This window comes from Parus major, chromosome 21, assembly GCF_001522545.3.
Source record: "Parus major isolate Abel chromosome 21, Parus_major1.1, whole genome shotgun sequence".
Taxonomy (NCBI): Eukaryota; Metazoa; Chordata; class Aves; order Passeriformes; family Paridae; genus Parus; species Parus major.
In genome coordinates this window covers 6,477,879-6,492,044 of record NC_031789.1, presented here as the reverse complement: position 1 = coordinate 6,492,044, position 14,166 = coordinate 6,477,879, and the positions used below count along the sequence as shown (strand labels likewise).

Here is a 14,166-nt window from a genome sequence, read left to right as displayed (position 1 = left end):
AAAAGCAATGATACCGGTGGTGGTTTATGTGGGGGCTGCAGCAGGAATTGCTCTTGCAGCTCTTCCAGGTCCTTGTACAACCCCCAGATTCACCAAATAGAAATTTGTTTTTTGTTTCTTCTAGGGGCTGGACTGGAGTGCTGATGTTTGTTTGGAAATTAGTTATTAGGTTTTTTTTTAAATGTTAACTAGGAAATCGGAGCACCCTTGAGTGCCTGTGCTGTAGCAGCCCTGCCATCCCACAGTTGTGCTGTTATATAAGGTTGTTTCTCGGGGCTGGAATGATGCAACAGCATTTATGGACCTATCTGGGTTCTCCTTTAATGGCTTCCATAAAAAGCTCATTATTCCCTCCCCAGTCCCTGCTGATTTACATCCCTCCCGACCCTGGGCGTGTGCTTTGGGCAGCCCCGAGCCATGTCTGCTAAATCCTGGCTCCCTCAGGTTGGAAAAGCCCTCCAAGGTCGCCAAATCCGAGCCTAACCCAGCCCTGCCCCGTGTCCCCAAGGGCCCATCCCTGCAGCTCCCAAATCCCTGCAGGGCTGGGCACTCCAGCACCGCCCTGGGCAGCCTGTCCAGGGCTGTGTTCCCTTATTTTGGGTGGGAAATGTTTCCTTACATCCAATCTAAACCTCCCTGTGTAACGTGAGGCTGTTTGCGGCAGCAGCCGGTGACTCTGGCTGGGACACTGCTCCTGACGCCTCAAAATTGGCTTTTTGTGCTGCTGAGACCAACAGAGGAGAAAAACCCCTCGTGTTTCTGCAGCTTGTGGTAATTTTCTCATCTCCTTGGAGCTTCTCTGCCGCACATGGTGCCTGGCCTGGCTGGGCAGGGTGGGAGCACAGGGGGCAGGGAGGGAGATCACTGTAGAGTGAACGAGCTGAACCTGGCACCTGAGCCAGGTGAGACATCCTGAGCCAGCCCTGGCTGCAGGCAGGCAGCTCCCCTGCCCTGCCTGATCACTGCCCTCTCCCCTGCAGGCCCTGACATTCCTCCTTTTGCATATTGGATTTTTCCTTTCTTTATTGGAGGGAGGGGCAGAGGGTCGGGACAGTTTTATGGCTGCTGTATTGATCAGTAAAATTTAATATAATCCCTGCACTTACTGGGTGATCGTTAAGGGGATGGAGAGCTGGTGAAATGTGTTTTAAAAGAAATATTTTTCCATTTTATTTCCTCCCCATTTTCCTTCCTGACTCTCTTCTCTTCCAGTCTCCTCCTTTGCATCTCTTCAGAGAATTTGGACTGTGTTTTCCCAGCTTTCCTTTGATTTGATTAAGTATTAGGAAAAGTTACCCAGTCTGGTAACTCATTCTGCACTCCCTCAGCTCTCTTGCAGTTCCTGGATCTGTGGAATTCTGTGGCTGCTGGTTTAGGGCTGGCTCTGGAGCTGCTGTGGCTGCAGGGCCAGGTGGGCTCTGCCTGTTCCGTGCATCCCCAGGGAGCAGCAGCCCCAGCAGTCCCTGACGTGCCAGGGCTTGAGCTCCAGATGTGCCCGGATACCCTCACACTGGAGCAGCCTCTGTGGGAGCTGCAGTGTGGCTGGAATTCCTCCTCTGCACAGGGACTGCCTTTTCCTGCCCGCTGCCGAGCCCTGGCAGCGCTCTGGGAGTGCCCTGCAGAGCCTGGATGCCAGCAGGGTGGGACAGCTCTGCCAGGCTCCTGCAGCCTCGCCCCGAGAGGAGCACGGGCCGTTTGGAGCGAGGTCACTGCTCCCTTGTCTCCTGGTTCTGGAGACTGCAGCAAACAGAAAGGCAGCCTCTATTGAAAATTATTTAAATTTTCACCAAATCGCCTCCTTCCCCCACTCTGCAGTCACTCCTTGCAGTCTCTGAGCAGCGCCCGGGGAGTGCCACCAGGGCCTGCGGGCGCCTGGCTGCCTGTGCTGAGCCCTGACACTGATTTATATTTTGGTTAATTGTCTCCAGCCATTAGTCTGCTCATCCCTCTCCTCGTTAAAGATGCAGTCGCTGCTAATGGCTGTAAATGAAACACATTTGGAAGGCGTTGCTCCCAGTCTGGGTCTGGCTGAGCAGGCCCTGGGAGCTGCCACCTCCCCTGGCTGTGGGAGCCTGGAGTGACCCTTGGGGACATCTGGCAGCACCTCTGTGCCCACCCTGGCTCACGGCTGCCCCGCCTGTCTCATCCCCTGCTGGAGTTCTGCATCCCAGTGTGCTGGCTCAGAAAGGGCTGGGAGGAGCTGGGTTCTGCCTGATTCCACGAGTGGGGTTCAGAGCCTGCAGCTCAGACCCTGCGGGTCCCTGAGCTTGGATTTGCTGATGCACCTTTGCACAGCACGATGATTTTAGTTTTAAACCCGTGGAAAATCTCCTGAAAGCATGAGATTTTGGGGGAAGGAGAACACCACTGCAGGTGTGGGGATGTTTCCTTCCACGGAGATCTCCTAGGTTCTGTTCTCACCAGATAGATCCTGGTGTTCTGCGCTCTCCGAGTTTTGAGGAACAGCTCCAGAGAGAGGGAGTTGCATTTTCCTGGTGGGTAAAACAATCCCTCCTCGTAGCTGAACGTGTTTACACACCAGCGCTGCTCCGGGCTCGATTGGGATGCGAGGCACTGTGCAAATGCAAGGATGTAATTATCCCATTTTTCTCTTCCCACTCCCTGCTCTCCTGGCTCCTCTCCTCCGCCCTTTCCGGGCCTTGTGCTGATGGCAGCGTTTATCTGCATTTGTCCTCTGTCCCTGACAGCCACTTATTGATTGGCATGATTAAAAAGAACTGATAATCACTTCACATTAATCCCATAAATGACTTAAGACACCAAAATATTTGCATAATGCATCTTAAAGGTGGCAGCTAAAAGAGGATAAGACCCAAAACTGCTTGGCACAGGAGAAATGGGCTTCCCACTCACCTGTGGGCTTGCTTAAGTAATGAGCCTCGTGCTTGCATAAGGAGCACTCTGCACTGCTTTGGGGGGGCAGATGCGATGGGCACTCGGAGGATTTGGGATCCCATGGGCGCTCAGAGGATTTGGGACCAGAGCCTCCCTTCTCCTGCTGATCCCCCTGAGGGATGGGGGGATCCCGGGGGGAGTCACGGGGCTGTTTGTGTCTGCAGCCTCCCGTGAAAATCTGCAGCCAGACGCCCGCTGAAAGTACCTAAAGACTTTCTGTCCTAAACGGATCTGCTTAGCAGCGAGCTGGACACGGATTAGCCCCTGCTGCAGCCCCGGGATGGGCTGGGAGCACCTGCTGGGGCCAGGGGCAGCAGCTCGGGGGGATATTTAAGGCAGATCAGTGCCGGGTAATTCTGCAGATAATGCACCCTCCGGGCTGCCCTGCCGGGCCCAGGTGAGGACACCCCTGGGTGGGAGCTGTGGCTGGGCTGGGCGGGCAATATTCCTAACTTGTGTTGATATTTCCAAGTGGCTCTCCTGGCTGTCATCTTCCCTTCAGAGAGAGGGCAGGAAGAAAAGTAGCCCTGTTTAGGTCGGGGTGAGCCCCTGGTGCTGAGAGGATGAGGAGCTCAGCCCCTCCTGCAAACAAACCAAAAGGGAGATGTTCCAGCACCACCAGCTCCTGCCAGGGCTTCCACCTTGTTCTTCCTCCTCGCTCTTTGTAAATCATTTATTCAGGAATATTTTGTAGCTGGAGAGTGATTTCCCAGCGAAAGCATTCGCCACTGAGCTGCAGTATCTGCTACAGTGAATTGGTTTTTGTGTTCTTCCTCTCCGTAGAAGGGGAAAAAAATAGAAAAAAAGGACTAAACCAGCCTAGTTAGCAGCAATGTGGTGCAAGGAAAACAGGCAAAATAATGCTGAATTGCTCTAACACAGTCTCTTTCCCCAGAAGGAAGAGCATTGTTTCAGGATCTCTTGGAGGGGAGAGTTGAAAATGGGTTTTGTAAATAAATCTGTCCCCTCAGCTCTGAGTAACGCTGCTGCCCAGGCTCGTGGTGGGTTCCTCTCTAAGGAGAAAAACTATTATTCAATCAAATCAAACAGCCTTTTGTCCCAGCAGTGATGGAATGGAAAAACTTAGGTTTTTAAGAATAGAAGGGTGGTAGCTGATAGAAAACTATCAGTTATTTCAGTTCAAGTTTCCTATTAATTCTGGAGCAGATCTGCCAATTCCTCCACTTTCAGTTTTTCCATCCTAGATGTGAGTCCTGGCCCACGCAAGTTATATCTGGCAGGGCTGGAATCAGGAGCTCTGGCAGCTGCAGGGTCCTTGATGGGAAATGAGAGGGAGCTTGGGAAGGGCTTTGCAGTCCCCAAAATCGAGGAGAGGTTACCGAGGCACCCCCTGGGAGGGAGGGAGGGAGTGGGGGCCTCTCCTGCAATCCAGCGGTGCTGGAGCACACAAAAGCCTCTCCCAGATGTGTTCATGTGGGGTGGGGAAATCAATTCAGGGGGGGCAGATGGGATTTCCTTAACGTGGGGTTTTTGTCCTCTGCCACAGCCGCGACAGCGACCTCTCCACCATCATCTCCAACCTGCACCAGAGCCGCCAGCTCGTTATGCCAGAGAGCCAGAGCCGCTGTGACTTCAAGAGGAACAGCCTGGACGTGGGGCTGGCAGCAGCAGGTGAGGGCTGGGCCACCTCCTGCTGCCCTGGACTTGTGGTTTCCCTCCTCTCCCTTTCCCTCCTCTCCCCAGTCCCGTTGTTTTCCAGTTGTTTTTTCTCTGCATTATGCTTTAGCTGTAGGAAATCTTTTCATATTCTGGCTAAAGATGAACGTGGAAAGGATTTCTCGGTGGTGGTGAAGCCTTTGGAAGTCCCAGCCCTTTGGAAGTCCCAGCCCTGTGTTGTTCTCAAAGCCAGTGGTCTGTGTTAAAGGAGCTTGTGCCAGCACGAGAGTGAAATGTCCCCAGGGCTGGTGCCAAGTGAAGCAGAAAGGCCTTGCAGAGAGCATGATTTGATTTGTAATTTCATTAATCAGAGGTTCCCCACGCTGCTGCCGGGCCTGCCAGCTCCTCTGGGAGCCAGGATTGTTTGGGTTTCTGGTTTCTTGGTGCTGTCTGGCAGTTTTTGGGTTGTTTCCCTGCTTTCACCTCCAGCCAGTGTGAAACCAGGAATGCTGCTGTGGGATCCTGCCCTGGGAGTCCCTGGATGTCAGGAAGGGAGTGTGGGGAAGGTGACAAACATGCAGGAGTCAACAAGCGAGAGTCTGGAATAAATTAACCACAGTGTGCTTGTTGATTGCAGGATCCTTCAGTTATAAATAAATTAAATTTGAGGAAAAACTGGGGTTTCTGTCAGTTTTTATACTGAGTGATCCCTGCCCTTCCAAATCTGTGTGCTGATTTAGGTCTTCTCTGAAAATCTGTCTGCTTGTGCATTTGTTCATATATTTTGTCAGCCATTCTGTAGAGTGTGTGAGTGAACCCGAAATCCAGAGGGAACAGCACACCTGGCACCCTTTGGGAATGTATTTGGAGGGTGAAAACTTAAAGAACATCTTCAGTCCCATATATGCCCAGGAGGGATTTGTGGTGTGTCTGTAAATCAGCCATGGGCAGCTCCCAGACTTTGCTTTCACAGCTGAATCTCCAATCTCATCATTAACAATTTTCCAAAGCCCCTTTCCCTGCACAGCTCCAAAAGCCAAGCTGGCCATAAATCCATTTTTCCCTATGACCCTGCTGGAGTCTGTGCAGCTCAGCTGACCCTGGATGTCAGAATGGGTTTCGGTATTGTTTGCTTTGCAGAGAAACTGCTGGGCTTGAGCAGCATTGCTGGAATTCTTTGAGGCCTGTGGTATTCCAGAAATGCAGGGGGTTCCTCTCATTCCCATCAGGAGAAAGGATGAGATGTAGAAGCTCTGATTCCTGTTTCTTAATTGGTGTTTGAGGTGCTCTGGTTTGTTTCTTACATTAAGAAACGGTTAGAAATGGCCCGGGGTTGTGTCAGGGGGAGTTTGGGTTCAATATTAGGGGAAGTTTCTTGAGGGAAAACTTTGGCAGAGGCTGCCCAGGGCAGTGGTGGAGTCACCACCCCTGGAGGTGTGCAGGTCACCCGTGAATGTGGCACTTGGGGACAGGGGTTAGTGGTACTGGGTTCATGGCTGGGCTGGGTGATCCTGGAGGTCTTTTCCAGCCTTAATGATCCCATGAAGTATTCCATGAGTGACAAAGGAGAGGTTCATGCTCACAGGAGGCCACCGAGGCAGTGACAAAGCTGTCAAGGACACGACAGGTTTGGGGTGTTCAGCAGGGGGTGATGGGGAGAGGAGGTGTCTGAAGGGACAGGGGCTTTGTCACCTCTCCCCAGGGCCACATCCACTCTGGGCTTTGGGGCTGAGTGCTGCTGGGGCTGGTTTTACTGGGAGGGGAGCTGGGTAATCCTGAATTGTTACACACAGAACTGTCAGAGGTGGTGCTGGATCAGTCTGAAGGGCTGGTTGTTGTTTAAACCATTTTGTTCCAACAAGAAGGGGAGAAGAACCTTGCCCCCAGCTGCCTGCCATGCAGAACAGCTCTGTCTGTTGGGTTGTGAGGATCTCTCCCTCAAAAGAGCAGCTGGAGATAAACAATGCTGAGTAAGTGATGCTGGTGCCATTAGGTTCAAAAAGTCCTGCATCACTCCTGGCTGGGAGCTGCAGGTGCTCTCACAGGCCGCTGCCTCTGCTCTGAAACGTTCCTGGTGCTGCTCTGAAACGTTCCTGGTGCTGCTCTGTGGCTGGGGTTTGGTCCCAGTGGGGCAGGAGGAGCTCTCTGGAGGCTCCTGGGCTCCCCTCTGAGCTCAGAGTGCTGCTGGAACAGGACCCAGCAGTGCCTGCTCCTTCCTGGCTGTGCCTGAGCTTCAGGAGAGGATTGGGAACAAGGACAGCACAAATGGCAGAGATTTGCTTATTGCCAGCCCGTGGGGGCAGCAAAAAGGCTGGAGCTGGCAGGGTTGGCTGGTTTGTGATTAATTCTGTGAGGGAATTCCTTCCCTTGTTACAACCAGGATTAGAGGCACTGCTGTAGTTCCAAACAGCATGGGCTGGAAAATCAGCAATGTTACTGCATCTGGAATGGTCTTTGAAATGCAGAAAGGGGCTGAAACGAATGAAAAATAATTGTATGTGGTTCTGGGGCTTTTCTGACTTTAAGAAGGCAGGAAAGGGCTCAGGCCAGAGCTGCCTGGTGCTGGGGGGTGAGGTTGGCTCCCTGTGCAGGGAAGAGGGGTGAGCCAGCCCTTGGCAGTGCCAGCCTGTGCAGGGAGCAGGGAGAACCACCTGGAAAAGGAGCTTTGGTGGTTCCCAAAGCCCCCAGAGCAGTTTCCCTACAAACCGTGGCTGCTGTCTCCTTGGCTGACCCTGCAGGATTCCCTGCGGTCCCCTCCCGTGGTGGCTCTGCAGTGGGGAAGGCTCAGATGCTCTCCTTGGTGCTAATTAAACTGCAGCTGGGGATGGAAGGGAAGGAAGAGAGGAAAAGTGCATGGTATGGGGTCTGTGCTTCCTTGGGAACAGCCTCAGAGGGTCTCAGAAAGTGCCTTCTCCCCATGTTTGTGTGCTTTGCACGCTGCTTTAGGGCCTGAAGCAGCATTTTGCACCAGAGTCCTGGTCCCAAGGCTTTAATTCATTCCTCTCCTGCAAAAAAACATCCTGTTAATTTCTCCTCTTTCTCTCCTCAAACACCCTCTGTTCTGCAGTGCCAGATTTCATGGGTTTCCAGTTGCAGTAGGACTATTTGCATGGATAGAAGTGGAGGATTCAGGCTCCCTCATGCTAGAGGAAGGTGGGTAGCTCTTCCCTCTCTTCCTTCTGCCCCTCGTGCCTCAGGGAGTTGGTTTGGTGCCTGGAGATGGTCTGAGAGGGCACAGAGTAGAGACAGAGCCTCAGGTCCTGCCCCAAACAGGGAGAAATTCTCTGTGGTTCTGCAGAAGATCTTTGGGACTGCAGCTCTTGTGGCTGTGGTGTGGGAAGCAGCAGCAGGGCAGCTTTCCTGTGGGGCAGAGCTCCCAGAGAGGCTTTTCCAGGGGGTTTTGGTCAAGGTGATGGGAATGACAAACCCTGAGGGCCTGGTCCCGTGGGAGCAGGGATGTCCTCGGTGTCTTCTGCAGCCACATCTTCACCTGCAGTGACTCCTTTGGGAATCCCACGTGCTGGGGACATTGTGACACCTGTGTCCCCACTTCAGGAGCCCTGCTCCCTCAGAAGCTGTTTATTCCTGGTGCTTTTTCAGCCCTGAAGAGCAGAGTTCACTCACATGTCTCAAAAACATCACGGAGCTGAGATTCCTCTCTGTGAGATGATTTGTTCTGTATTCAGCCTCTTGTCTCACCTTTCCATGTGGTGCCCTGTTGACTAAACAAGGGAAAAGGAGGATTTTTTGGACTGTAAAGAGTTTCAAATGGAAGAATTGGGTTTTTATTCACAAAAATAGTGAAAAACAGTGCTGTAACTGTGGCGTGGATCCACAGCTGACTGCACAGAGCTGTGGGCCTAACCCCACATTCTGTGTCCCTGCCACGGCCACCGAGGCCTTGCAGTGACCTCGTTTGGCTTTGCACAGAGACCCAGAGCTTTCATATGCTAAGGAGGAGTTCACATTGGGCATGGAACAGAATTGGGATCAGGGATGTTGCTGCTAATGGTTGGAGACAGGATCCCAGCGCACGGCCACTCTCGGGGCACAGGATAATGAGCTGGGCTGCAGACATGTTTTCATTTAACTAAGCCAAACAACAGGGAAAAAAAGCAGCAGCCTTTATTGGACTGCTGCCTTAAATTGAGCAGAAAATCAGCACCAAATGGGCATCCAGGAGCTGGAAGCCCAGGCCCTGTTGTTGACGTGTTTTCCCGTGAAGGACAATTGTTTACCTTGGCAACGTGAGGGTCGGGGCTCTGTCACTGCTCTGCATCCTCTAGGCTCGGAGCTGAGCACTGTCCCCTCTCTGTGCTCTCTTTAAGTTTATTTTTACATCTCCTGAAGCCTTGCAGGAGTGGGAGGTAAGCAACAGCCGTTTGTAATCCAAGCAGAGGTCTTGGGAAGCGAGGGGAAAGTGGGAAAAGGCAACACTGAAGCGTTTGCTCTGGCTGTGCCAGCGCAGGTCGGGGCAGGGGATTTTGCACTTTGTTCAGGTTTTATTCTTGGCTTTGCCACTGCTGGAGGAGAAGGAGCTGAGGCAGTTCAGGACCCTTTTGTTGGAGTTCAGTTAAGACTGGAAAAGATCTCTGAGATCAACGAGGCCAACCTGGGCAGGGGTTTGGACCTGCTCCTTGCAGGAGGGCTCGTGTAGGATGGTGGAGGATGGCTCTGCAGAGCCCTTTGGGGAGGCTGTGGGGTTTCAAGGGGAGGCTGTGGGGTTTCAAGGGCTGTCTCCCTCACTTTGAGGGAGGCTGTGCCTGGTGGGGACAAAGAATCTCCCCCTCCCTGGGGCTGGATCCACCAAACTCACACAGCAGCTCTGAAACTCCAGCAAACACTGACTCCTGCTCCCTTTCCCTGCAGCTCTGGGAAGAGCAAGATTATCCTGCTTCCAGAAATAACCTCTCCCCGCCCCCTGCCTCCGCCTCCTGTGCCAGGTGCCTTTCCAGGCAGCTGGGGAAGAGCTGGAAGCAGATCCCTGGTGCTGTGACACCTCCCTGGTGTTCTGTAGAGACATCCAGGCATGTGGCACCCACCCTGGCTGCTGGGTGGCACCTGGGCACAGCTGGCAGTGTCCCTGCCCTGGCACCAGGCTGGGGTGCTGTGGGTGAGTCCTGCCCAGCCTCCTGGCCCTGCTGCTCAGGGACAGCTCTGTCCCCTGTCCCTGGGAGCTGCTGCTCTGCCCCCTGCTCTGCCAGGCACACAGGGGTGCCCAGTGTGCCACAGGTACATGGGGGACGAGTCCTGCAGAGGGGAAAGGAGTGCAGGGACCTGTCTGTGTTGGAGGAGTCACATGGAAATGTTGCTCCAGGCTTTGGGATGGATAAACTTGAGAGAAATGCACCAGGAAAAGAGCCCTGGGCATTGAGAGCCCCGGGCAGGATGTGAGTGGCCCTGGGGCAGGCTGTGAGTGACCCTGGCACTGCCCAGGGCAGTGTGAGTGACCCTGGCACTGCCTTGGTTTGAATTCCTGCCAGCCCAGCCCTGCCCCGGGGCTCAGTGGGAATGAGGACTGAACTGTTCCTCTGGTTTGTTGTTGGTTTGTTTTCCCAGCTGCTGTCCCTGCACATGGCAGGGTTCAGCACAGACCCAGCTCCCTTCCCTCTGCTCAGCCTCTCTGGTCACCCTTGGTGGTTCTTGGCCTCTTCAGAGCAGATCCAGGAGCGGGGTGGGGATTTTCCAGGGCTGAATTGTGGATCTGTCACCGTGGGGTGGTCCTGCTGCTGCCCTGTCCCCAGGCAGAGCTTGTGGGCTCCCACTGCACAGGGGCTGAGCTTTGTGCCAGACACGGGCAGGCTTGGGAAGAGTTAATGGGAAGGATTTTATTAATGATTTGCTGTGAGCGAGAAGAGCTTCAGCTGCCTATTTCATTCATTTTTCAGCTCCACACAATCTTTTTGTTCCCAATTCAGTTTCTTCCCTTTGCTTCTTTCCCCTTCCCTGCTCTTTCCCCTCCTCCTTGCATTTCATTCTTCTCAAACCTTTTCCCAACACTTCCTTAACCCCCATCTCTCTCTCTCTCACACACAAACACACACACACATCCTTCTTCCTTTCCATTCCTCCTCCTCTTCAGTTCCTTGTCCTGGTCCCTGCCCTTCCTTCCCCAGCTCCCTCCCTCTCCCAGCTCCTGTGGAAGAAGACAATTTGAAGGTTTTCCGCTCTGCTCTCAGCTGAGAGGCTCCTTCCCTCAAGCCAATCAATGGGAGCCTTTCAGCCCCACTGGGGCTTGGCAAACATGAGATCAATAAGTTATTAGCACCATTCTGTCAGCTGTAATGTGGAGATTGATCGGGGCCGGGGCTCCTGCTTGCTGCCTGGCACTTCCCCAGCCTGATAAAGATGACAGATTAAGGGAATAAGAAAAAGGAATTAAGGAGTCTGGCTGTCAAAGCTGTCACGGGCTGGAGGAGCAGCGTTTTTTTCAGGGGCTGAATGAGTGCAATTGGACATTTAAATGGTGCTAAGGGGGTCCAGCACCACCAGCAGCTCTGCTGGAAATCGCTGTCCTCGCCTTCCCTGTGCTGAGGAAACGCTCAGGAAGGAGCAGCCAGGGAGGTGGAGCAGCGGTGCTGGGTCCTGGAGGCCACCCCAGGCTCCTGAGCAGCCGGCAGGCTGCAGGGCACGGGGATGCTGTCCCTGCCTCCCTGTGTGACAGGTGACATTGCCAGGGCTCAGGGGATCTCTGTGGCAGGGCAGTGCTGCCAGTTCTCACAGCTTGCTAGTGCCGATGGAGAAATTGTGGCCAAACAAGCTTTTCCCAAGAGCTTTGTGGTCACAGAATCCCAGACTGATGGGAACTGAGATCCCCTCCAGTGCCACCCCTGCCATGGGATGGGATCCCATCCACTGTCCCAGGGTGCTCCAAGCCCCCTCCAGCCAGGCCTTGGACCCTGCCAGGGATGGAGAATTCATAACCTGTCTGTGCCTAGGTCTCTGGTTTATCAAACTTCCCCCTCCTGCGTTACCCACAGGAACCTGCTCCTTTCCAGACAGGAAAATGAGCCTCCAAAAGGCCTGGACTTCCAGCCCACTCTCCCAGCTGCGTTCTTTAAATCTTTTCCGAAAGAAAGTTGAGATTCACAAGTTTGTGATTGCTAAAAAGCCTCTCTGCAGCATATAAAATTAATGCAGATCTCTCTCTTAAGTGCAGTATATCCTTTCCATGAGCGTTTTTCATACTTTGAATATTTACCACCTTTCTGTGGCTTTGAGCATGCTGTAAAAATGAATTTTGTAAGAACCTGGGAGCCAGGGGGATGTTGGAGTACCTTTCCTAATAAACAGCCTGGTTCCAGACAGACAGCAGCGTGGCTCCAGCATCACCTCTGTTTCACTCCTTGGGATCTGAAATACTGGACATTCCCTTCAGGTGTTCCCAGCCGGGGAGATGGAGTGTGAGGAGGTGGCAAATAGCAGGATCCTGTGGATGGTGGGAGGAGAGGCAGATGGTCCTGTGGAGCTGAGGAAGGGGATCCAGGCTGCTTCCCGTGCCCAGGAAAGGCTGGTTGGTGTGTTACCCCCTGGGAATCCTGCTCAGCCCCCTCTTTCCTGGGAGCTGTGCTTAACTGGCCTGTGGGGAGTTTTGGGCCAGCCTTTGGGGTGCCCCTGTGAGATGCACTGAGACCAGAGTGCTGGTGGGCTCTGGCTGTCCTTGGAGCCCTCCTCTGCTGCTGAGAGCAGTGACTGCACAGCCAGGCTGAGCCAAAGTCCTCCAAAAGTGAGCAAGAAGGAGAAACCCCTTGGGTTATTCAATGGTGTGTCCTCCTCGCTTTGCAAAGAGCCCGTTCCGTGTCCCATCCCTCCCTCCCCTGCGTTTCCTGCTTTTCTTTCTGGTTCCAGGAGTCTCTTGTGGCAGGGAGCTGGAAGGGTGACACTGGGGGAGGGTTCACAGGCAGGCTGGGCTGTGCTGGGGACAGTCCTGAGGCAGCAGTGCCAGCCTGCCCTGTGCCCGTGCTGCCAGGCTGCTCCTGCACGGAGCACTCCCAGTCTGAGCCCAAATGACAGCCCCAGGCAGGTGGAGGTGTGGGGACATGAGGAGATAACCTGGGCCAGTAACTGAGGCTGGAGCTGCTCCTGCCATGTCCCAGCACCATTCACTGACCTGCTGGCAGGGGATTGCTGCCTTTATTTTGCAGCAGGTTTGGCATTCGCTATGCAGAGACCCAGCAATGTTCCCTCTCCCCTCCTTCCTTGCTGGAGCTCTCCCTGCCCCGGGAGCTGCCCTGCTCTGGTATTGTTCCAGGATCCCAAATCCCAGAAGCTGACTGCTTCCCTGCCCCCAGCTTCCCCAATATTTTTTTCCCCCATTCTTGTTGCCCTCAGTTAAATTATGGCCAGTTATTCCCATGACCTTGTGCTTCCCCCTGCCTTTGTTCCGTGGATTCCTGCTGGCGAGGGCCGGTGCCGATGGATGCGCGGCCGGATCCCCCTCTCCCAGCTTTTGTTGGGAGCAGCTCTGGGCCTGCTGAGCCCCAGCAAGCTGGGGCAGCTCCTCACAAAGGCCCGTGGCTGGGAAAGGGAGTCCCCAGGGTGTCCCCAAAGCTGTTGCGTTGCACGCGGGGACAGGAGGAGTTGCTGGGCTGGGCTGAGCGGAGCAGCTCTGCTGGTGGGAGCCTCTCCGTGCCAAAGGAAAAGGGGAAGATGCTGCCAAGACGTCTCAGACTGGCCAGTGGGGATTGTCATCTTCAGAGCTGGAGTTAAGAGCAAGGGAAGATGTTTTTCCCTCTCATAAAATAATGGGGAAGGAGGTGGAAGAGGGGCTCTGGTCTGGTTGGATGTTGGCTGGCCCAGCCTGGGTGGTTTCCCGGGGAAGTTGGCTCCGTTCTCTGTTTACTCAGGACTTCGTGGTCCAAGAAGCTTTCAGAGAAGCCCCAGTGCTGTGGATGGGGAGCGTGAGATAGGTCTGCTCTCTTCCCATTGTGCTGGAGCAGGAGCACAGTGCAGAGCAATTTGGTGCAGTCCCTCGGCCAAAACTGGGACCCTTTATAGCCCCTTCAGCAAAAACCTTGTGAGCACCTCACTGATTTCCCTCCTCCAGGTGACCCCAGTGCTCAGCTCTCCCCAGCAGTGTCCTTGGTGCAGATTCCCTGTCAAGAGTGGGATAAAGCCCCTCTGTCTTTGGGGAAGCCTAGGGATAGGTTTTCTAATCTCCCCAGACTTAGGCTCCCAAGTCCTCTCCTGAAAGCTGATCAGGAGGCTTGGGGTTCTTAGATGTGTTGGTGAGGATGACTCTTAAGCCAGGCAGCTCTGCTGAGTGTGGGGAGGCTGAGGATTAGAGCAGGGCAGGAGACAAAATAACCCCCCAGGCTGCCTGCCACACCAGCTGCTTCATGGGGCCGTGCCCACGTCCTTTCTCCTGCTGCTGCAGAGCCTGGGGTGAGCCCTGAGCAGGGACACAGGTGCTGTCCTGCTCCAGCTGCTGCCCAGCCCTGTCTCCATGCCCCGCTGCAGGAGTGCAGCAGGTGAGTGCTGGACCTCCCATGAAAGAGGGGAGAACAAAAGTCCACTCTGGTTTCTGCAGCTTTGGGGGAAATGTTTGACTTTGTCTCCAAATCCTCCCTCTGGGTCCCTCCTTGCCAGGCCAGCGGGAGCCTGGGACGTGATGTGGGATCTGGGGACCTGTGT

General features: G+C 54.2%; 1 protein-coding gene across 4 annotated transcripts in view; it reads left to right on the top strand.

Moving 5' to 3' along the window:
* SAMD11 (sterile alpha motif domain containing 11) overlaps positions 1 to 14,166 on the top strand; it is an 87,353-nt gene that overhangs the window by 36,705 nt on the left and 36,482 nt on the right. For all 4 annotated transcript variants that reach the window (XM_033519229.1, XM_015648453.2, XM_015648455.1 and 1 more), the window contains exon 5: positions 4,424 to 4,548. In XM_033519229.1, coding sequence (XP_033375120.1) covers positions 4,424 to 4,548 — 125 coding nt within the window. The remainder of the gene's footprint in view (positions 1 to 4,423; positions 4,549 to 14,166) is intronic.